This window comes from Lotus japonicus, chromosome 6, assembly GCF_012489685.1.
Source record: "Lotus japonicus ecotype B-129 chromosome 6, LjGifu_v1.2".
Classification (NCBI taxonomy): domain Eukaryota; kingdom Viridiplantae; phylum Streptophyta; class Magnoliopsida; order Fabales; family Fabaceae; genus Lotus; species Lotus japonicus.
The window spans coordinates 19,810,674-19,835,052 of NC_080046.1; the positions used below are offsets into that span (position 1 = coordinate 19,810,674).

The 24,379-nt window shown below is 35.7% G+C and overlaps 2 protein-coding genes and 1 pseudogene across 27 annotated transcripts; 2 read left to right on the forward strand and 1 right to left on the reverse strand.

The window, feature by feature from the left end:
* Positions 1-8,610: 8,610 nt before the first annotated feature.
* LOC130722202 (ATP synthase delta chain, chloroplastic-like) lies at positions 8,611-8,949 on the reverse strand (annotated as a pseudogene).
* Positions 8,950-9,717: 768 nt separating this feature from the next.
* On the forward strand, positions 9,718-13,838 carry LOC130725057 (uncharacterized). Its single transcript, XM_057576317.1, has 2 exons — positions 9,718-10,968; positions 11,133-13,838. Exons 1-2 carry the CDS (start codon positions 9,718-9,720, stop codon positions 13,836-13,838), a joined length of 3,957 nt encoding a protein of 1,318 aa, XP_057432300.1.
* A 3,815-nt stretch (positions 13,839-17,653) lies between these two features.
* On the forward strand, positions 17,654-24,269 carry LOC130724504 (uncharacterized). 26 transcript variants are annotated; one of them, XM_057575747.1, is made up of 6 exons: positions 17,657-18,107; positions 18,349-20,896; positions 22,186-22,245; positions 22,905-22,953; positions 23,068-23,155; positions 24,033-24,269. In XM_057575747.1, the coding sequence occupies exons 2-6, from the start codon at positions 20,861-20,863 to the stop codon at positions 24,160-24,162; spliced, it is 363 nt and encodes a 120-aa protein (XP_057431730.1). In that variant the 5' UTR covers positions 17,657-18,107; positions 18,349-20,860; the 3' UTR covers positions 24,163-24,269. The 26 variants fall into 26 exon arrangements, 8 of the variants coding, with proteins under 8 accessions (XP_057431730.1, XP_057431729.1, XP_057431724.1 ...); XM_057575746.1 differs by having other exon boundaries at positions 17,664-18,107; positions 23,068-23,255; XM_057575741.1 differs by having other exon boundaries at positions 17,664-17,833; positions 17,999-18,107; positions 18,349-18,436; positions 22,905-23,255.
* Positions 24,270-24,379: the final 110 nt, after the last annotated feature.

Consider the following 24,379-nt stretch of genomic DNA (forward strand, 5'->3'; position numbering starts at 1 on the left):
ATGAGCTTACTCTATATGGGTGTGTGATGAAAAATTAAAAACAACATATATTATTCTCATTGGAGTAACTTATATGCTTACAATTATTAACTTATTCAATTTTTAGCTCTACTGTAGTTTCATTACTTTTTTTTAATATGAACATTAAGAGTAAAAAGCATTATAAGAACTTTCCTTCTATCTTACACTTTTAGAAGTCGGATATAGTAAAATCTCATTTACACTTCAATGGGATCATTGCTAGTAATCTCATTGACACATATAGTTTAGGCTAGAAGTAATACAATAACCACTGATACTTATATCTGTACTATTGATTACCATTAAAAGACATTGTAAATCCTCAGAATCATTGTGTCACTTGAGGTCTGGACACCATTAGGTCCTAGCTAGTTTCTTATAGTTTTTGTTAATCCAAGATCAGGAGTATTCATAGGGTAACATTAGGACCATTGTACAGCTTCACAGACCATTATAAAGCTTCACAAAATTTGCATGGAAAAACTTCTATAAAAATTGAAAAAGAGGAAGAATGATCTAGAAATATGAAATTAGTGTAAGGGAACATATAAAATGTAGTATTAAAATAGTTATGTACTATTTATGTGAAGTTTCTTCAAACTTCATAAATTAACATTGACAATCATAAAAAAGTTCTCATAACATTAAAAAGTCTTCTACATACTTGATCACATTCCAAACTGTTTGACACGTACATAATATAAAGTGCAATTCATTCTCAAATCTCGACCAAAAACTCAAAAGTACAAAGTATCATATCATGAATCAATGTAATTTGAAAAATTAATAATTATGCAAATTAGCATTGTATCCTAACACCGCATAGCTCCTGCAACTTTTTCAGTTCTCTGTTGTCTAGACATGTAAGCCTATGTGTATCTACTCCGTTGCATCTCCGCTTGATCCATCACATTCCAGGAAGATTTCCAGATCCAAACTAAAGAGAAGCAAATTGCCACACACAGAACTAGTACTAATATCAAGTCAGTGAGCATTACAACAGAAGGAGTATTGAATCTTTCTTAGAAGCAAACCGATAAAATCATTCACTTGGTGTCTATTAATTTTCAACAGATAGAACTCCAAGGCTGCCCAAAAAGACAATGAGCTGGAGCAAGACTGAAACCATCACCATTGTTGGTTATAGAAGTCACAATAGAAAGAAAATATGCTGATCATAAAAGTATACTGCATAGATGAAAATAAAACTCATAACAGCACTCTTCCATTGCCACTAAAGAATAATTTAGCATCAAATTATCACCTTCAATCATCACAAAAGCAATATATTAAAAACTAACAACTAACTGAACTCATTTGATTAATATGCTCAGCATAAATCTTGTTCAACAAAGTCAATGTTCTCATAACATTATTAACAAGATATCAAACAGTTTTAATTTTATGCATCCTAAATTTTATTGAAAAGTAACATACAGTAGACGGTCCCAATGACTATACTTTTATCCTTTACCATTCTACTTACAAAAATGATAAAAAAAATCCAAGATTAAGTACCCAAAAGAAGTCAACAAATAGAAGAATGGGGCAGAAAAAAAGAAATATGCAAATAACTTTTGCTAATTTGACACCTGCAACTCTTCTTGTACCAGAAACAGATCAGATTACAAAGCAAGCTCTTAACCATTACCATCAGATGATCCTTACTTATGAGAATCCAAAAACATACCATATAACACAATAAAGTAGATGCATAAATAAGTCCAAGTAAAGATACAAAAACACTACTTGATTAAACTACTCCTTTATAGTAAGTCCAAGAATTAATTGAGAAACTGGAACATCACCCACTAAAAGAGTGACAATGTGTTAAAGTATTTTTCTTAACCCAAGTTGAGTTAGAATTATACCCAATGCAATTTATTTCTCTTCCCAAGCATTTGAATCTCCGACTTGATCACCGATGTAATAACAGACCAAATATACAAATAGCAATTAAGGTAATACGATACTTTTTGTCTCTTTGAAAGAAAGAAAGGAAGAATGGGAGAGGGAACTGGATGAAGAACCCAAGGAGAAACTCAATACAACAGGAGAAAGGAAAACTACTAATGGAATTGAATGAAGAACAAAGGATGAGAAACCACACAATCAAAGGGGCAATTTATAAGCACATACCTGCCTAAGGATGAAGATACCAGGGAAAGCAAATAATCCATAGGGAATCCAGCAAGATCTTGAAGCTTTCGAACCAAACAACTGGAAGGTATAGCTCCTAGAGCAGATTGATGGTTAGGATGAAGCTCCTGGGTGCCCCTTTACCCCAAATTCCAGGGAAAATGGATATGAAAAGGATGATACGAATAGGACGATACAACTGCACCTTGACGCATAGTGTAGGTCTGGGAGTGAAACTTCACTCCAATTCTCAGGTTTGGAAGGCATAGGCGAAGGAGGAGGAGAAGGTACATAAATATATATCTCAGAAGAAATTCTAACTTCAACCACATAATGAAGTAAGACGGCAAGCACAAACATGTCAAAGTACAGTTTGTTCGAATGTACAAACTACCTAGTATAAATATATGTATTTCAGACTTTGTCTAAATGTAAACCTGTAAAACTTAAAAAAAAATCCAAAACTGTGTATCTGAATAGTCTATATCATTACTCAAATCCCGTAAAAATCACACTAAAATATCCCTGATAATCCTGCAACATAGATAGGGGAGGGGAGTAAAATATCCCTGAGAATCCATGAGATCACACTAAATTAAAGAATATTTATATCACTTTGAGTAATCACTCCATAAAATGAGCTATGTGTTAGTGCAACGGTTCACCAATCTAAAATCTAAATATATAAGATGAAACAAAAAAATATGCAAATCAAAATCACTTTTACTGTTATACCTCCTGCTCCCAATGTGAGCTATTTAAACAAAATGCATATCATTTAATTTGTTGTCATACAAATGTGTGTTTACCATTTAGAAAGAAGAAAAATAATTAAGAGTGGATTAGTGGTTAAAGCTTTATAAAATTTGCAAGAAAACTTAGGTACTAAGTTAAAGTATGAGCATAAAGCTAAAGTAAATATAACTAATGAGTATAAGGATGCAATTATGAGTACAACTAATACCTATGGATGCAACAACTATGAGCTTACTTTCATAAACTGCTCAGATTAGTTTCTGAATAAGCGTTTACATCTCTATCTAAAGATGCAAGTAAAATTTTCAGAAGTACGTAAGAACAATGATCATTCTTGAAATACCTTTAGAAAGAGACAATTCATCATTTTGTACTGCTTTCTTCCAAGAGACTGAATTGTAAATCACTGGGACAAAGGCATCACACTGATATACATTACATTGTTTTGCAACCTGCAATATATATGGGGAAAACCCAAAATCAGGTTAATTCTGCAGTTTCAAGGAGTGAAATTAATATGAAACCAAAAATTTGTTTTACATTTCATCAAATAAACTTGTTATAGTTTGTCAGTTTTGGACAAAAAGGTGTATGTTCCCCACCTTATAAATGATTAATGTTACTCAGATACATGGCCTCTAGATTATAACAAACAGAATCAAACCATGACCAGATAAATTTGCTGCATCATGCTAATTTATGCACATCCCTTAACTGTTTGGTGCAAGAAGTAATACATAGAAAGCCTAAGAAACTTACTTCTGGAACAACATAAGATTCTGGATGCTCCACTTTTGGCATGCATTCCTTAATTTTATAGTAAAAAAAAGGATATCAAGTCATCAAATTTTCTGGCAATTTAAGATGCTATGGAGAAATTTTTAGAAGAGGGAAGTAAAAGACCACAACCCCCATATTAAAGAAAGAAAGATCATAGAACACACACAAAGTCAAACAACATCTCAAATATCACCTGGTGGTAGGTCTTAAAAAATGGCCTAAATCACTAAATAAGAAACTACTTTCGAAGCTGTAAATAAATGGATGAAGAAAAAAAGTGTGTTTTGCTAATTAGCATAATTGATAAGGAAAAAAGGAGGGGAATGAAGTTCATGGCAGGAAAAATCATGACTTTTGATTTCAGAAATGAGAGCATAGCTATGATGGGTGAGAGAGAAACTCAAAGTCCAAGAGGAACAAAATTAATACTGAGCCAGATCCATTGAAAAAGTAATAAAAGATTGAGTTCAAGATGGAAAGCAACAGAGAAGGCATTGAGTTGCCATTTGAACCTTTTGATCCTGAAAGAGGCTGGTTTGGTCCTCCATATAAGACCCAGGATTTTAGAATTAATTAAATATTTAATTTCCAACTCACGCATAGGGTTTTTTGTCAGCGTGAGAGGAACTTGACTTGTGGTTGAGGTTTGGATTAGTATTATGAAGGAGAAAGTTTAGGAAATGACTAAGAATAATACTATAGTCGCTATAGGTTATAGCACGAGCTTTATTCACTTCCGCATTAGGGCGAAAGCGTTAGTAAACGACTAATTTGCACTTAAAGACACGATGGAAACTAATTCCAAAAATCTTCAGAGAAATGTTAGAACTTCTCTTAATCCTTCCATGACAAGCGTTTCGATACGAAACCCTAGAATGTACGAACGTCCGATTCTAATTCTCGGAGGATTGCCGAAACCAAAACCCTGATAGCTCAAGAAACCTAAAATCAACCGACGATGAAGACTTTTTCTATTCGGAGCTTCAAATGAAGATTCCACACGCGTACACCCATTTCTCTCGATGTTTCTAATCTTTCTTCAGAAGGAAGTTTTCTCATCCGACATCAACTGCAAAAAGTAGTTTTTCGGGTAAAACCGATTTACACCGACTTTGGATCGTTTGATTTAATTCCAAGAAACCTCTTTTGAGTTTTGGAATTCTGTCGCCAAAACCTATCTTAGAATTCACAGAGGAATGCGCAGGAAAAATCGGAATCGCGAAATTTTCATTTTTTCGCATTTTCCAAAACCTATAAATAGCTTGAAAAATGAAAAAAAAAAAACAAAAAACCCTTCACCCATTTCACCCAAACCCGCGAGCAAGGAGGAGGAGAGGAGGAGAAGAGATTTTCGCCGATTCTAGCCTGATCGTCTCACAGTTCGTTGCTACGCGTAGGCCTCGAGGTACTGATGCTTTTCCTTACCTCTAATCGTAAATTCTGTAGCTTTTCTCTATGTCTTTCTGTGCTCAAAGTTTTGAGTTTTTTGTAAAACTGTCCAAATAACTTGATTTCAGGGTCTAAACTTATTGCCTACATGCCCAAGAGCATGAATATCCGGTTGTTTTCTGCTGAATCTCGCCGAATTGCCGCCGAGTTTCAATTCTGCTCAAAATACCTATTTCTGACAAAGGTTCCGCTTTTTGAGTCAAAAACTCTCGACTGAGCTTAGTGTTAGTAGGATTAGTCGTCATAATCGTCGTTGGTATCGACCCCATCTAATTTGTTTTTCGAAATTCTGATTTTGAGTTTCCGAGCTAAAAATATTGACCAAAATACCCCTGTGACAGTTTTCGACCCGATAATTTTTCTGAGAGTTTCCCTGGCCTAGATATCGCCTAAGAATACCTAGGAATCAATTTAGATCGAAGAAAAAGTTCGGAAACCCTATTTTTGAGAGTGGCCGAAACCTATTTGTTAGGGTATCGTGTCCAAAAATATTTTTTGGGTCTCTTTGACCTGAGCCATTGCGTAGCTCTTTCAATTGTCGAAATTTTGGCGTTGGTTTCGTGTCATTCCGAGTTCTGTAGCTCGAGTTATGCGCATTTTAGCGAAAACATGTCTTATTGTCCATTCGTGCCTAAATGTCGGACTCTAGAGCTTCGAAAGCTTCTTTTCGGGTTTTGATAGTGTTATTAGTTGTATTGTTTCTTAGCGACTAAGCAATGATACTTTGCTTAAGGTTTGGAACGAGTTGAGCTGAGGAAAGAGACTTTGGAGCAATTGTTGAGGTTTCACAACTGAGGAGGACGTCCAGGGAACTTGCTGAGTTCGGGAGCTTCATTTTGGATTGGACGGGGATGTTGAGCTTGGATGGAGAAATTGGCTAAGGTAATGGTAACTCAGTTTTAGAGCGTCTTTGAGTCTTGCATGATTTATCGCACTGCATGCGTTTGAGATGAAGGTGTTTAATTTGATTGGCAATTGATTGAAATATTTGCATGTTTTGCAATGTTGTATGCTTGCTTATGTTGACTGTTTTCTGACGCTGGTGCCAAATGTTTTCTGAAGGCTTCAGCCGAATGAACGTATTGAGACGTGTGTCTCCGTTTTCTGAGAGGCTTCGACCGTTTACTGGTTTCTGTCATTGAACTGATTTAGTACGTAATTGAATTGATTTATGTTGGTTGATAATATGAATAACATGTGGTTATCCTGATTTGATTATTGAATTTGTGTTTGTTGTTTGAGTGACTACTGAGTTGGATAAGATGTTTTGGTTTGCTTGAAGTGGCAGTGGAGTGGATATTTTCACATGACTACCCCGTCTTTCGAGGCGTTACTTAGTGGAGGTGGAGTGGATATTTTCACATGACTGTCCCGTCTTGCGAGGCGTTATCAAGTGGTAATGGAGTGAATATTTTCACATGATTATCCCGTCCTTCGAGGCGTTATCAAGTGGTGGTGGAGTGGATATTTTCACATGACTGTCTCGTCCTTTGAGGCGTTATCAAGCGGTAGTGGAGTGGATATTTTCACATGACTATCCCGTCCTGCGAGACGTTATCAAGTGGTAGTGGAGTGGATATTTTCACATGACTATCCCGTCCTTCGAGGCATTACTTAGTGAAAGTGGAGTGGATATTTTCACAGGACTGTCCCGTCTTGCGAGACTTTATTGTTTGATTGATATTGTTGAGGATTGTCGATACCTGATTTGATGTTATATTGTTGAGGATTATTGATACCTGATTTGATGTTATATTGTTGATGATTATTGATATCTGATTTGTTGTTATATTGTTGAGGATTATTGATATCTGATTTGTCGTTATATTGTTGAGGATTGTTGATATATGATTTGATGGTATATTGTCAAGGTTGTTGATATCTGATTAGATGTTATAGATTGAGGTTGTTGTTATTTTATTTGATGTTATATTGTTGAGATTATTGTCACATGATTTGATTTTATACTGTGGAGGTTGTGGATATCTGAGCTATTATATGTTGTTAAGTTGTTGATATCTGAATAAATGTTATATGTTAAGTTGTTGATATATGAGTATAGTTATGTTGCTGGTTTATTTACCATGATAGGTAATTAAATTTGAATAGCATGATTTATTTTTTTACGTGGTAGTTGCATGGAGTTAACCCTTTCTATTTGCTACTTGTTGTTTGGGCGCTTAACGCTATTAGGCGATGGAGAATCTTCGATGAAGGTTGACCTTTTTGCGAGTTCGAGATGAGGACTAGAAGAATTATGGAAGACTCGAAGAATAGAGTCGGGTGTAGGGCTAGAGCCTTGGGTTAGAGAGCTTACCGTTATTGGTTTAAGCTTGCATAATGATTTTTAGGAATTTATGTTTGAGTTTCCGGGTAGGTTCCGATGCTTTGCTTTCCTACGGTTCCCCGATGTGGAGATCGTAGGGAGTATGCCGGACTTATGGTGTCATTGCACAATAGGTTCTTTGTTGAGTTGTTTCTAATGGTTAGGTTTTGTAGGTTGGGTGCTTTTGGGTTTACCTTCGGGTACTTGCCTTATTCAAGGCTTGATGTAAATTTATTTACAGTTGAGAGTAACCATGACATGTTTGGAAAATACTTCGAAAAAGAAAAAAAAATATACTCGTGTTTATAAATTTTTTTGGAAAACATTGCATATTTACTTTAATAGGTTACTAAAGTGACACCCGAAATTCGGGGCGTTACACTCCACATATGGCCAGAGGCTTCCTCCAACAATTTATTCTCTCCTGTAACCATCATATGAAATTTCTCTGGTTTCGACTTGAACAATTGCCTTAGTCACACTTGATGTTTTTGTAGATCCTCCTCACAAACAAATTAGAACCAAGATAACCCTTAGCTCCTGCAAGTTTGATGAAAAATAAGGTATTTAGTGCACGATTAAGGTATCATGTTTCACTTCTGCAGAATGCACGCATGATCCTTAAAACCCTGTGTGCTTATACAATACAACTGGTTTGTTGATTCATCACATAGCTAAATCTCAAAATATTTAGGCCAATCAACAATGAAGTCTTAAATTTAATGCCTATTTTTTCTCTTCTAAGATGCAAATCACGTTAGAGAACATATACCAGTTGTAGTGTACATGTGAACCACAATATATAATCCATGATTTTCCATCCTGTTGCAATGAAGAATCAAGTAGTGACAAATAATTGAAATGAACAATCAGCTACTATTTCTCTTTCTCCTGATTCAATTCTTAATACACAGAAGCTACTCATATAAGCTTCTCCCCAAAATTGATTTTAAATCTAGAATTATAGAAGAGTTTCCAAATATAATATAGAACAGAAAAAACCCACTTTTTCAAAATTAAGAATCACATAAGGCACTGTAAGAACGTTGCACTACACAGTTGAGGATTCATATTCATACATATACTTTAACCCCAAAAAAAATAGTACATAAGGATGCAAGAGAGAAAATAGAGCAAGCTCATACAGCCAGTGAGATATCAGCCACTTCAAGCTGAGCTGCAATTTCCTCTAATTGCTTCTTGACACTCATGTCAATCACTTAGACACAGAATTCCCATACCTCACAGTGAAACCCGCCACTAAGCTCGGGTCAAGCTGGGTCTTAATCCTCACATTCTTGGACCCAGTGAGCTTCTACACCTGCTTTGTCTTCGACGCGAACGGTTGGGTTGGAGAAATAGTCGAACACCTTGGGGTCAGAAAAGAGGGTCTCGAGCTTCTCCACGTCGGCGAGTGCGGAGGCGTAGCTGGTGGCGGCGGAATTCAAACTGCCACCCAACGAAGCCATCAGACCCAGACCTTAACAAAATATAAGTAACTGAAAAAGACTACCAGAGTAGTTGATCTATCAAGCGGTGCCAATGACTGATCACGGGTTTTGGTTTTTTAGCAAAGATGATGAACAATTTAGAGAAAACCAAAATGAGATAGAGGGCAATTGATGTACAGGAAAGATTGCAGAAGATTGCACTTGTACTTCAAAATCTACAAGAAAATATTGCAGAAGATTGTTTGCAGCTACAATGTCCGTACCTCTCTATTTGGCAGCTGTAATGGGTCTTCTGAATAGGCACCGAAAAAACCGACCCAAACCCGACCCAGAACCCGGCTCTTGCGGGTTTTCTTTGATGAACATTGGCCAATTCCCTCTAGCTTTAGTAAGTTATAGATGTTATTCTATCTTCTTCTTCAGTTTGTTAATGATTTTGTTGGTACCCTCCCCCCAATGCTCCGCTTGTCCCCTCTGTTCCCTTCGCTGTTGGTCAACCGAAAACCCACTCAACCCAACCAGTTTGCAAGCTGATCCCTCAAGTGATATCAAGAGCGGCGTCTTCAAGTGTTCGGGATGTTCTAGACACACCGCCGCTCTCCCCAGGCCCAAATTCTGCAGGATCCAAAAGATATTTCACCAGAGCTCAAAAGTCTTGGATGCTGGGGAAGGTTTTAGGTCTGCATTTCGAAGGAACAGACGCACAAGCTATTGAAGGCTTAGAAGAAGAGTTACGCCTCATCAGACAGAACTAACAGGATGCAGCGGCGGTGGGTCTCTTGGAATGTCAGAGGTATGGGTAGAGCCGAGAAGAGAAGAGCCGTCATCGATGCACTGATGAAATTGAAACCCGAATTGGCCCTGTTACAAGAGACGAAATTAGACTCCACTCGAATCAAGACTTTGGAGTCATTTGCCAAGGCTGTGAGAATGGAGAGTGTGTTCATACCTACCACAGGTTCAGTGGGGGGATTAATAACACTGTGGAACTCTGCTATTTTCACTATGGAATCAGTAAGTAAAAATGATAGATTCATCGGTCTTCTAGTCAAGTCATTAAAAGATTCCCTGTTGCTCTTCATTGTTAATGTCTACGGCCCCAATGTAGATAGTGAAAGGTATGGTTTCTTCAATCTATTGACTGAGGCTCTGAATGTGAATAATTGTTGTACCATTCTGGGTAGGGATTTCAATGCTATCCTAAATGAAGGGGAAAGGACTGGTACTCAAGGAGGAGTGGAGACCTGTTTTTCTGAATTTGTAGCAGGCTCTAATCTTATTGATCTACCATTGCAAAATGACAAATGTACTTGGTACAGCTCGCGTTTGGGAGGAATTTGGAGTCGCCTTGATAGGTGGCTAGTGTGTGAAGAAGCCATAAACAAATTCGAAGGAATATGCCAATCGGTGGAAAATTGGGAATTATCAGACCATCGACCAATTATACTAACTTTGGGAGCCATTAATTTTGGACCCAAACCTTTCCTGTTTTATAATCATTGGCTCCTGGACAAAGAATTTGAACAATTGGTGTCACAATGGTGGTGCTCCGCTACAGTTGTGGGTTGGTCAGCCTATGTACTACAACAAAAATTGAAAGGACTGAAATCAGTAATAAAGGAATGGAGAGGCTATGCTGGCTCAGCTAACAGGGAAAAAATATCTGCTCTAGAAACAGAATTACAGGTGACAATGGACAGATTATCCTTAGAAGGGGCAGATATAACACTTAGACAGAAACGGCTGTGCATCCTCGATGGTTTATGGCAAGAATTCAGAAAGGAAGAGACTCGTTGGAGGCAGAAAGCCAGGGTTAAATGGATTAGAGAAGGGGATAGAAACACTTCCTATTTTCACTCTACGTGCAAAATCCGTATGGCCAAGAAGCAGATATCTCACTTAGTTGTTGGGGGGGCAGCTGTTGAGGAGCCTAATATGATCAAAGAAACAATTTTCAACCACTTCCAAAACTTCTTCACTAGGGATAATAGACAAAGGCCGAAAATAAGATGCACAAATCTTCCAAAGCTGAGTCATGAGAAGATGGTTGGACTGGAAAACAGATTCACAGAGGGGGAGATTTGGGAAGTTTTGAAGTCTTGTGATGGGAATCGGGCACCAGGACCAGACGGTTTTAACTTGAATTTTTTCAAACAGTTCTGGAGCTTAGTTAAGGGTGAAGTTGTGAAATTCTTTGATGATTTCCATAGCACGGGGAAGCTAGTAAAAGGCCTAATGCTACCTTCATAGCTCTAATACCAAAACATAACAATCCCTCGGCTGTCACTGATTTCAGACCTATCAGTTTGATCGGTAGTGTGTATAAATTGGTCTTTAAGGTGCTAGCATCGAGATTACAGGGAGTTGCCCCCTTGCTGGTCTCAGAGAACCAATTTGCTTTCACACACGGGCGACAAATCTCTGACTGCATCCTTATTGCAAACGAGGTGGTAGATTTCTTGAAAAAGAGAGAAGGCGGAGGATTTCTATTAAAACTTGATTTTGCCAAAGCATATGATAATGTGGAGTGGGGTTTCCTATTCGATATCCTCAAGGAAATGAATTTTGGTGAGCGATGGATCAACTGGATTCGTACTTGTGTCTCTACGGCAACTTTGTCAATCTTGGTAAATGGCTCTTCTACAAGCTTCTTTGATATGGAAAAAGGGCTTCGACAAGGTGACCCGTTATCCCCCCTCTTGTTTAATTTATGTGCTAATGGACTCTCTTGTATGTTGAACCAACTCTTAGGAGAATTTCTCTTTAGTGGTGTGAGAATTGGAACCGGCCTAGCTCTGAACCACTTACAGTTTGCGGATGACACGCTACTGTTCTGTGAGAATGATGAAAACCAAATAGATTTGCTTTGCAATGCCTTATTGTCATTCCTCTTTGCGTCTGGACTCAAAGTAAATTTGCAGAAGACACTTCTAATCGGGTGTAATGTTGAAGCATCAGAGGTGGAAAGAATTGCTGGCATATATGGTTGGAATATTGGCCAATTGCCATTACTCTACCTTGGTGCCCCCCTAGGTGGGAATCCTCGCCGTATCTCTTTTTGGGAACCAATGCTGGATAAACTTAGAAGGAAAAGGCGGACATGGAATTCAAAATTCATCTCTCTAAGCGGCAGATTGACGTTGATGAAGGCAGCACTTTGCTCGGTTCCTCTATTCTTAATGGCTGTATTCAAAGCACCTATAAAGGTCATAGGGGAAGTGGAGAAAATTTTACATAGTTTCCTTTGGGGAAAGGAAGAGAATGGCAGAAAAATCACTTGGATTCCGTGGTCTTTGATCTGCAAATCTCATGAACACGGGGGTCTTGGTCTTGGTTTCATTGGGAGGAAGAACAAAGCTCTTTTACTTAAATGGGCTTGGCGCTTTGGAGTAGAACACAAAAGCTTGTGGAGGAGACTACTCATAGCTAAATATGCACTGGACCCTAGACTACTGTTCTTCCACGTGGCTATGGTGGATGCAAAAAATTGGTCCATTCTGATGCAAGACATTGTGAACATTTTGTATGAAGACTCCCTGGTAGCCAAAGGATTGAAAGAAGGACTCATTGTCAACATTGGAGATGGATCAAATACCAGATTCTGGGAAGATCCATGGGTAGATATTATGCCACTTCGAAACAGATTTCCTCGGCTGTTCGCCATGAGCTCGAACAAATTGAGCATGGTGGCAGAAGTGGGAATTATTGTGCAAGGGAAATGGACCTGGGACCTAGCATTCAGAAGAAATTTTTTTGATTGGGAATTGGAGATACATAGCACCTTCATCAACCTTATAAACAATCATTTTCCTTCAAGAGAATCCAGGGACCACATATGCTGGTGTTTTGAAAGCTCCGGGTTATTCTCAGTGAAAGGATTATGCAAGTGGATAGAGGACAAGGTAAATGAAGGAGAACATTGGGCAATACCATCTCAGGTGAAGAAAATAGTCCCACCTAAGGTGGGATTGCTATTTTGGCAGGGGTGTTATAACAAGATAGCTTGCAAACAAAATCTTCTGAGTCGTGGGGTTTCTTTGGAGGACAATGGCAATTGCTCGCTATGCTCCCAAGCTCCTGAAACAGTTGATCACCTTTTCCTACACTGCTTGCTGTCTTGGAACATGTGGAGCGACATATTAAAAAGAGAAGGCGTTGCATGGGTACCTCCAAACTCCTTGGTTGATTTAGCCAAACAATGGGACTTCCTCTGTGTTAATTCTGATCCTATCTTATGGAAATTAATCCCTTATTCCCTGGTTTGGTCCCTATGGGTCGGAAGAAACGATTTGGTATTTAGAGATAAAGTCTTCAACAGAGAAGAAGTGTGGGATATGCATGTTATGCGAATTGGATGGTGGGTGAAAGCTAAATGGAAAGACTGCCCTTACAACACTGAACAATTTAACGCAAATTTCTGCAATATAAGAATGAAAATGTCTGCGGTGAGTGTTAGGACAACAACTTGGCAACCTCCAACACTAGGTACCCTCAAATTTAATGTTGACGGTGCATCTCAAGGCAATCCCGGACCTAGTGGTCTGGGGGGAGTTCTAAGAGACCACCAGAATAGGGTCTTTGGTTATTTCTCTATCAACTCAGGCTTTGGCTGGGCTTTCGAAGCTGAGGTTCGTGCTATCCTCAAAGCTCTTCAATTCTGCCAGGAATTCATGGTTTATGAGGTGTATATAGAGAGTGATTCGACTGCGGCGGTGGGATGGATAAACTCCAAGTTAAATAGGCCATGGAAACTCCTAAATGAACTAAATCAAATAGACTTCTTGCTGGAGCTAACTAAATGTTCCAAGGTGAGCCACATCTATAGGGAAGCAAATGAGACGGCGGATTCCTTGGCTAAAGTTGGCTGCAATCGGTCCAACTCTCTCTGGTGGTGTGCCAACTCATTGAGAGCATGAGGTCTTATCAGCTTCTCTCTCGTTTTGCTGTCGTGCTTACTGGTTGATTCCCTGGAAAATCGCATGGGTGAAGCTGGTTGGTGGCTTTGTGCTTCCCTTTGTCCCCTGTAGCTTTCCGTTCTTATTTCTGCTTCTGTTTGTTTTTTTTTCCTTTGCTATTTCTATTGCTTTGTCTTTGTTTTCTGCTCCTGTACTGAATCCTATTATTTCAATATATTTTTCATTCTCAAAAAAAAAAAACAAGCGTTTGTTAATGATAAGATAAGATAATTATACAAGATATAAATAAATAAAAATCATTTTAAAAAATTTGGGGCCAAAATCATTTTTTTCTTTTCTAATTCGGTAAACGAGGACCAAAATCTTTAATCCCGAGATATTAAATATTTTATCATTCATTCATCTTACATATTTAACCTTTAGATATGTGAAATTTGGGTTAAATAACCCATCATCTAATCACATTGAAGATAGGTGAGTTGGAATTTTTATATTTTATTTATTAATTTATTTCCAACTCACTTATCTCCAATGTGATTGGATGATGAGTTATTTAACTCAAACTTTCACATGGGTCATTTAAACAACCCCAAGATATAAATATATCTCTATGGTTTTCAAAAACAAATGAATAAATAAATATTATGTCAAATCTCATATACATACTTCACAGTTTGACACACAACATTTGATTTTCGGGCTCGTTTTCCAAAAAATAAAATAAGTAGATTTGATTTAGGAGGGAAAGAAAGAGAGAGAGAAGAGAGAGCAAATAAGATAAGTAGGGAAAAAAAAGAGAAATATAGTATATTTTATGGTTAAATATGTTTGGGGTCCCTGAACTATAGCGAGAAATTAATTTTCGTCCCCAAATTAAAATTTCGTGGTTTTCGTCCTTTTGCCAGATAAACCTAGGTGGTCATATTAATAAACCACCTTTTGCATATGATAATGTGTGCAGAGCGGTCATTTCCTTCTATCCGAACATTCTCAAAATTTAGTGCAAAATCAGCCGCAGGATATAAACATTTTCGCCGCCATGCTTGAATCCACCACAGTATCCTCACAATATGAACATGTCAAATCTCTTCATATTCAAACTGGAAATTCTGGAATATCAATTTGTTTCTTTGAAGCCAAATGGACCAGCACAGCGAAAAAGGAATCAATGTCCATAATATCATATTTGTTTTGATGCGCACTCATCCCCATTCCAACATAAGCTCATGAATTGTCCTTGGACAACACCAATCCACGCCCTCTCTAGCCAAAATTGCACACCACAATCTCCAAGACATATCACAAAGAAAGAGAAGATGACTAACAGTTTCAACAACTTTACCACAAATAACACACATACCTCCGCCTTCAATAACCACCCCCCTCCTTTGCAAATTTGCTAACAGTGCAATCCTATTACATATTTAACCCTTTAGATAATTATATAAGGAGATTAATTTCTATGCACTACACAACCTTTGATTTGCTATCTCATAATTAATTTTGAATTTAATAATATTTAAAATAGGAGATAGAAGGTTGTGATTGAATGACTGTGTAAAATTCAATATTTTCATACAATTTAAAAAGAGGGATATGGAATTGTTATATAACTGAACACTTACCGCAAATGATGGAGGAATGCACCATATACTAGCATCCAGAAGATAGATCTGTTCACGCGCTATCTTGACAGCAATCAAAGTGAAAATCTGAACGTAAACAACCAAACAACAAATGAAAGAACAGTCTTCTATAACAATAAGCTTAAATGCAAGCATGGTAATTCTAAACAGTAAACCACCTTATCAGTAATTTGTTGTCCAGGCATCAGGCAATCAAAATCCTTTCTCTTTGCTTCATAAGAATCCATTGTTAGTACAACCTCCCTGTTACACAACAACACAAAACATTAAGTATGTAAACATGGTTGTTACAGATTAGAAATAAAAAACATCAACTTACTCTGGGTCTTGGTCTTTTTGGAATAAGTAAACAACAGCTTGAGCTCCAAAATGACCCCAGTCAAACTCTGAAGGGAGGTTAAACTTTAAATTGGCACTCTGCCATCATAAATAATGAAGTTAATTATTAATTTTTAAGAAGAATGCAGTTATTTCAGCACATTATATACAAAAAATTAAATTAAACTTGTTACAATTACCTTGGGAAAAATGGGAGCAGGTGAGGGACGAATGTATAGTCTTGCTTGCGTTAACGGGTTAATGACTTTAGAGGCAGGGAGAGTAGTTAGAAAATTGCTTGGAGCTTTTTTGGCCGAACTTGGAGAACGAAATAGCTTCTGCTTTGTTTCTTCAACATCTTTCCTCACAAAGGCTCCAATAAGTCCCTACAACATTGCAAATTCAGGGTCAAACACAAACACTTAGGAAGTCATTTAGAAAGAAAACTTTAAAACTTGTCAAACAATGATTATTACCTCCACGGATGTTGCACTTCTAAAGCTTTTTTGCAACCAAGGTGTAAGAAAGGGTGGGTTCTTTGGAGTTTCTATAGTGCAAAGATTTTCAGCACTAGCAGCAACATCACTCTCTTGGGTTTGGATAGCAGCAGATGCTCCTTCATCAATCTCCAAATCAGCACCATCAAAATCAACGTTCAATGTGTCGTTTTCCATGATCTCAGTCGCAGCCCTTGTCTTCATCCTTTTCTTTTTACCAGCAGCAGTTGCAGTGCGTTTAGACTTAATACCAGCAGCAGATTCACTTGTCCCCTTAGATTGACTACCACCTTTAGGCTCTGATGCAGTGCCTTTAGATTTAAAACCAGCCGCAGATGCAGTCCCTTCAGATTGACTAACAGCTTTAGAATGTGCTTTTGGTACAACTGGTTGCTCAACCATGCTCAAATACTTGTCTACCCTCACCATATTAGCTTGCATCCCAGCCTGAATGGTTTGAAATTCCTCTAGCCGAGCGTCTACACTTTCGAACTTCAGCAAGGTAGCTTTCACCAACCCAGCAAGACCAATAATAGCAGGTAAAATCTGTTTAAAATCTGTTCAATAACAGGATCTCTTCAATTATTTGTGTTCAAGTGATTTTTTTTTGTTACAAATGGAAATCAAAGAAAAAAGAACATAAAAACATTTGTGTTCAAGTGATTGATTGGTATATAAATATACTATACACTATACTAATAATTTTGGCTAGTGTGTGTATTTTTAAAAAATATGTGTTTTTTAAAGATACTTTATGAATGAAAACGATAAAATTTATTTTAGAAATAAGAGATCATCAATTTTGTAAGTTTTTTTACAAATGTGTTTGTTTTAGTTTTTTTCGAAACGCAATTATTTTTTTGTTTAAAAGTACTTTTGGTCTCTCACTTATCACGATTTGGCAGTTCTAGTCCCTCATGGAATTTATTAGTCGACAATGTCCCTCACGTTTACTAATTGTTGCAGTTTTGGTTTTCCGTCAACTTTCATCCAACTTTTTACGATTTTTGATTAAAGAATCAATTAAAAAGAACTAGAAACCATAAAGTTGTTAATCATAAAACATAAAACGGTTATTCAAGCCTTATTTTTAATTGATTTTTTAATTAAAACTGTTAAATATTGAATGAAAGTTGACGAAAAAACAAAACTGCAACAGTTAGTAAACGTAAGGGACGTTGTAGGCTAATAAATTCCTTGAGGGACCAGAACTGTTAAATCATGATAAATGAGGGACCAAAATTGCTACTAAGCCATAATAAATCACTTATTATGAAAATCTAACTTGAAGGTTAGAAATTATTTTGTCATGTAATCATTCAAACAAAAATGCCTTTATGCTAGATCTAAGTGAACTTTTTCCAAAAGCATAAACTTTTATTCATTAAGAAGATAAAAATCGAGAAACAATTATTGAGCGGCTATATTAAATTTTGATGATAAGGTTGTATAAGGTACTTTTGATGATCCCTTTTGCTCAGATACACTCCCATCAAACTTATGAGTTCAGCCCCTCCTCCCTCCGCATCTCCAGGTCGTACTCAGTTCAGCCCCTCCCTTATTCATTGTGTTTCTCATTCACGAACCTCATCATCAAATCAATTTGCGTTTTCTCTCTCTGCCTCAACTCTTCAACTTCAATCCGCTCATCTTCTAACTCAGCACCTTCTTCTACATCGTCATCTCTGCCCCGTTTCAGGTTGGTCTCGCCGTTCAAGCTGTCTCGACGCCTGCGAGTTCGGCGTTTTCGACAACCATGTTTACGACGACGACATCCCCGATGGTTACCTCAACGACTTTTGATTCTGGTACAGAGTGGTCTGTGATTAAATCTTCTATTTCTCTGTTTATTTCCAGGTCTGCATTTCATGTTCTTGGGTTTCATGATGTTTAGGGCTTAATTGATTTAGGATTTTAAATGTAAATATAAATTTTCATTCAAATTTCTCCTTCTGATAATTACTATTGTTGTTACAGCTTTGAGATCAAAACAAAACTTGAATTGAGATTTTATTCTTTTGATAATTGAGTTCTTTCCTAATTTCTAAGCTTCAAGGCTGCAAAATGCAATCCCGTCGCCGCTATCATGGTCCTTCAGAGCTACTTCAAACCCTAATTTCTCCGTTATAACGCCAAGGTAACATCCTAACATTCCTTTCTGACCTTCTGATAATTATTAATAAAATTTGAAAAAAATAGGAAATTATTTATTTGAATATTAGTTTTGATTTTTGAACATTGGAACTGCTTCACCGTTAATTCCCCCCCCCCCCCCCTCCCCCATCAATCTCCAACTTAGTGAAATTATTCTCTCTCCGGTTAATTCATCCCTTAGTAATTAGTGATTTTAAATTCGAATTTGTGCTTGACCGTAAATTACTCCGCCCATCAAGCTTCAAATTAATGATCTTATTCGTTTATTCATTTCCATGATCGAAACAAAACTTGAAAACATATTATCATCAATCTTCCAAATTTGAAAAAAAAAATCTCTATCCCATTAATTTCTCTCTTAGTAATTGGTAATAAATTTCTCTAGAGCGAAATGAACAAATACATACTGAGGTAAATAATTTTGAGATGATTGGTAGTTCTCTTTTTTTTTATTTGCATCATTCCTTTTCCAGAGCAAACAACATTTTATGTCCAATGATTTTCTTCATTCAATTTCATGGTGTTAAGAGTCTGGCATAAAAGGTTGTTATCCACGATTTTTTTGGTTATGTGAATTGAAGTACTTTCGTTGACTAACAATTCAAGTAATTTCCACGATTTTATGTGCTAGGCTTTCACCTTACAACTACCTAGCCATATCTACTAAGAGAACCTTCTTCAATGTGAAGAAAGAGATCAAAACCTCTTTTATAGTTGTTTTGTTGGAACCTACACGGGGGGAAAGACCTTTGAAAAGGGTCCAAGGCAGTCATCACATATAGGCTTGGGTGTGACTAAGAGTCGCTGAAGAATATGACTGCTGATATGGGGTTCCGGCCTTTCTTTATCATATTCATCACAATCTTCCATCCTCCTCTGTTTGGCAATGGCAGTGTTGCTTTTATTTTAATTAGTTTACAACATATAGTTGACTTGGTAAGTTATGATTTGTTGTGGTTTCTTATTGATTAGTTTTTATTACTTGATTGTGAATGAAATGTTTGATTTGATTTGTTGTCTGTGGTGATTTAAAATTTATCCTCTTTGCTGAATTGAGTGTCCTTTCTAAAGCATAAATTTATAAATCAGTAGATTAAATTAGAATGGTAATGTTTATCTCTTCCTCCATGAATTGTAAGCCACTTATGTTATAAAAAACAGGTTGGAGAGAAGATAGATATCTTTCTTTGGAGAGAAGATATATATCTTTCTGGTCTAAAGTAAATCATCATATTAATTAGTCATAGAGTACTTATTCTACTATAATTTATATTGGTCTCTAAATTTTATGTAGATATGGCTAATATTGATGTCCCCTTTAGAGCTGTTTGATTATTCTAACACATTAATTAATGGTCTTTTTTAGGGAGTCACAAGTTGAATTAGTCCTGTACTTATTTGTACTGAACTTTTTTAATCAAGTTTTATATTGAGTATGTTGTGTGATTGTTTAAATTGATGTATCATTTATGCTTTGTTTTGTTTAGGAGAGGTATAGAGAGGAGAGAAGATGAGTAGAGAAAACTATGAGAAAAAATAGTACATCTTGGAGGTTGTTTGATATGAGAAAAAGAAAAGAGAAAGAATGAATAAAGTGGACACTCTCTCCTAACAAGGTGTTAGAGCTGTTTGATTATTCCTATCATTTGTTTTGGTTCCTAAGCTAAGAAGAGACTCTCAGGTTTGTGTACTTATTATTTGTCCAATAATTTAATTTCATTTTAAATAATCATTACATGGTCCTCCTTTGTGTTAGTTTTTCTTATGTGTATACTTATTTGTACAATAATTTAATTTCATATTAAATAATCCTTATATGCACTCCAAGATATTTCTTCTTTTTTGTAACTTCTTTTTTCCATCTATCAGATTAAAATGTGAATCATCTTTTTAGAAACCTTAAAAAAAATGAAGAGGCAGTATGTTGGAGTACCTTCTACTTTGTCTTATTGAATCTAAATGGAGGTGCATAAGTTTCTTGAGACACTATAGAGAGCCTTTTCAAATACCTATTTTGGCCCAATGATTCCCTTATCAAATGTCATGGTGTTGATAGACTTGCATAGTGCATTCATTGCAAGATACAAGCTTAAACAAGGGTGTAAATGAAAAACCAAGGCTTTCAACAGACTAATCAAGCTCATCATTCTCTTCATAGAGAAATTACTTACTTTATTGTTCTCTGTCAAACTATGGTTATCTTTTTTATGATTATTATCAGATGGTTATCTGAAAAGTTCATTCACTTATCTAGAACTTTATTGTGATTTTGATGTCTTAATTTAGTTAAAGTAGAATATTGAATGCACAGTCATTTGTGGTAAGGGTCTTCGTGTTAAACCATTCCAATTTTACAGTTTGTTGAGTGAGTATAGAAGCAGTGACCCCTTCTGCAATCCTTGGATAAATGTCTCAAAAACAGCATGTGTGGCAAGGGGAATCGGTAAAGTAACAGTTAAACTCATGAAGCCAGATTTATAGCTGTGTTAATAACTTCTTTAAACTACTTCAGTTTGATTCTCTATCATTAAGCACAGTGCAGATTTTAAAAGTTCTTTTCTAATTGTCCCTAGCAGTGATTGTTGAAGCAAGATTTATAGGAAAAGCAAGGACCATGCACTCACTGTTGAGGGATCTAAGTGGAATTTTGTTAACTCATCTAAAACAAGTATATGAATGATTTTTGTAGTTTTGTGATAAAGGGAATGACTAAAAAAGAGGAACCATGGAATTTTTTCAGCAACGAGAGAAATTAAGGAAAAAGTTGACAAGAACAATTTTATGGATTTTTTTTAGCTTCTTGATGGAACGCAGTGAGTACTTGACGCTGAATTACTTTATGGGAGCCGTGCATCTAAAAGGAGACTTTACAATGGACTAAATTGAGATTACTTTGTATGAACTAGGTTGAGACACTTTGCATGTCACACGAGCTTTATAAAGTATTAAATATATATGCTATTGTTTTTTATATTAAAATTATATGTTAAAATATTCTGACAGGGATGAATATTTTACATAAAAAAAGTTTATATTTAAACTAATTTAAAATATATGTTCACAAAATTAATGTACGAATTTCATCATTGTTAATAATTTTATAAGCATATATATATATATATATATAAAATTTTAAAATGTGTCGGTAAAATGACGTAGGAATTAGAAAATGTTAATATATAGTTACAATTATATGTATTTAAATAACAGATTAAAATTTGTTTAAAAAAATTAAATGATAAAAGGGTCTTACCAAAAGGAATATTTTATATGAATCAATTTAAAACTTAAATAAAAATAGACTTAAATATAAATTCATTAGCTATATATATATATATATATATATATATATATATATAAACTATATAAAGGGAGAGTTTGTGCAACTTTGAGGGTAAGATAGGAATTCAATAAATCAATGTACATGATTGAATATTTTTTCATGGGCATATATATAAATTTGTGACTAATTAATTATGAAATCAATCTTGACCGTTGATTGTTTCTAATCCTAGTCGTGCATCATTTTCTTATGAAACCCTTTGAGCAACCTTTTCACATTCTTGGTTGTTTTTTTGTTACTTTTGTGACTTTTGATTGTGGTTACAAAAATCAGCAAGAGTCTCTTCATTTTTCTCCCATAAATTTATTAAGTTTTGAGTCTTTTCATTTCCTTTCAAATTCTTTTTATCTTGCCCATCTTAATATCCATAACCTATATTCATATGCAAGAAATATCTCCCTCTGGATTCTCCAACAGCACCATTTCTGCACAAGAAGATCTTCCATCAAGTTAGAAAAATTTCTTCTTCATCAGCTACTTCTTCTTCATCATTTTTCATTCTTAGGCGTTAATGTTCTTCTCCATCATCATCATCCATCCGGTAAGAGCCCCTTTTCTCCTTTTATCTCCCTTTTGATTTATTTATTCTGATTTCATAATCATTTCTTCTTCACATTTCGTTCTGAAGATACATTCTTCTCAACCGATCTTCTTTTTTCCCATCCATTCTTCTCATTCCTCATCTTCCACTGCGATAAGATTTAGTGTTTATTCATAATATGCATATTGTTATCACTAATTCAATCAGTAAGTTACCCATTTTACTGTACTTTTGTCATTGATGCATGTTTTGTTCTTATGCTATGGATTATTAACATTATTATGATCTTTTCTTATCTTCTATTCCATTTTAAAAATAATTTTCTGTTACTTCCAGTTGTAACATTAAACGGTTAAATTCATCTCCTTTCTCATTTCTCTAATTGTGTTTCATGCAAAATTTTATGATATTGCTTCCCTTACTTTACGGTAATCTTCAGTTAATGGTAGTTTCGTGCTTTTTTATTTTCATTGTTTTACTATCAACTAAATCAACCAAATGATTGTCTTTTCGTTTAATCTAATACATTGTAGCTTTTGTTCTCTTTTCAATTTTTTCTTCTTTCAGATTTTGCCTCTATTGTTTCCATTCTTCCAATGTACTATCTTCAAAATATGTAAGTTTCTTGCATTTTATGTACTTTTTTACTGTTTCATTGTGTCCTAAAAATGACTCTTTAGGTAGCACCATTTTATTTTACTTTGTACTGTTGATTGTGGGGAGGAAGCAGGGGTTTTGTCTCCCAACAGATCCGTCTCGAGAAAGCGAAGCGAGAAGGAAGAAAACGGTGAAGGGCAAGATCGCTCTCTCCAACTATGGTAAGAACCTTTCTTCTAAGTTTTTATACCATTTGTTTTGTGGAAAACGAAGCGAGAGAGAAGAAATCGACAAAGAGCAAGATCGTTCTCTCCAACTGTGGTAAGAACCTTTCCTTTTTTTCCCTTCTTTCTGCGTTTTGATTTCAGAGTTCAGACTTATTTTTCTACAATTTATTTTTCACATTATGTTGTTGTTTTCTTTATTCTCATTTCTCATCTTCCACTCCAGTAAGATACAGTCTTTATTCCTCAATTCAATTTTTTTTTCACATTAGGTTGTTATCTTCTTTATTTTATTCCTCATATGGGTGCATGATTTCAAAAATTACATTTTATGAAGTATCTCCGAGCTCAAGAAGTTCCCTAATACTATAATTTATTTTATTCTCTTCTCATATTGTTATCTCAATTGATTCTCTCCTAATTATTTCTAAACCTCTCTTCTACTTTCAACTAAAAAGATATTCATTTTAGTTTTTTAAGGCCAAGAATTGCCACTCATTAATTTACAGGTTTCAATGCCCTCATTTTGGAAGAGCTCTCTTATAAGTTTCAATGCCCTCTTTTTCATTTATATGTAGTTATTGAAGAATTTAGTGGTTACATATTAGTAATTAATATCAGTTAAGAAATTCTAGAGGGCATGATTAGTTAGTTAGGATATATACAAGACATTAATCCTAAATATTAAAAGTTGACAGTTTAAACATAAAATATGATATCAATACCAATAAAAACTTTCCACTAACCCTTTCCACTACAACAATTACAAGTACTGACTTTCCACTAACTCTCTTATAAGTCTAACAATTTTTCTTCTCTATTTGTGGCCATTCAATACACAAGTTGATTTATTGTTGAATGCATATATTGACAGGAGTGAGAAAGGGAAAGGTATAAGTCAGGTGGTACAACTCCTATTGAAGAGGACGAAGAGGGGGGAGGAGAAGGAAGAGGAAGAAGATGAAAAAATGATTCTGAGAAGCAGGACAACAATAGTGTCGTAAATGACTTTTCTTTGTTTCTTCAACTTTCTTGATATGTTATTTCCAAGTGTTGCTTGCTATACTTAATTTAAGGGTATGATATGAACATCATGTTATTGCATCAGAAAGTTTGAGCTTTCTTAATTTGTCTAGCCACCATTACAATGTATCAATTATATTCAATATTAATTGACTTATTCATGGTGAATTGACAAAGATACAACTTTATTATTGAGGA

Excerpts from the sequence above, each read along its gene's own strand:
- LOC130725057 (XM_057576317.1), top strand. The coding sequence starts at position 9,718 with ATGGGTAGAGCCGAGAAGAGAAGAGCCGTCATCGATGCACTGATGAAA. Across the intron at positions 10,969-11,132 it reads AGCTGAGTCATGAGAAGATG|CACGGGGAAGCTAGTAAAAG; the intron begins GTTGGACTGGAA and ends TGATTTCCATAG.
- LOC130724504 (XM_057575739.1), top strand. The coding sequence starts at position 21,986 with ATGAAACCCTTTGAGCAACCTTTTCACATTCTTGGTTGTTTTTTTGTT. Across the intron at positions 22,246-22,904 it reads ACAAGAAGATCTTCCATCAA|ATTTTGCCTCTATTGTTTCC; the intron begins GTTAGAAAAATT and ends TTCTTCTTTCAG. Across the intron at positions 23,256-24,032 it reads GATCGTTCTCTCCAACTGTG|GAGTGAGAAAGGGAAAGGTA; the intron begins GTAAGAACCTTT and ends ATATATTGACAG.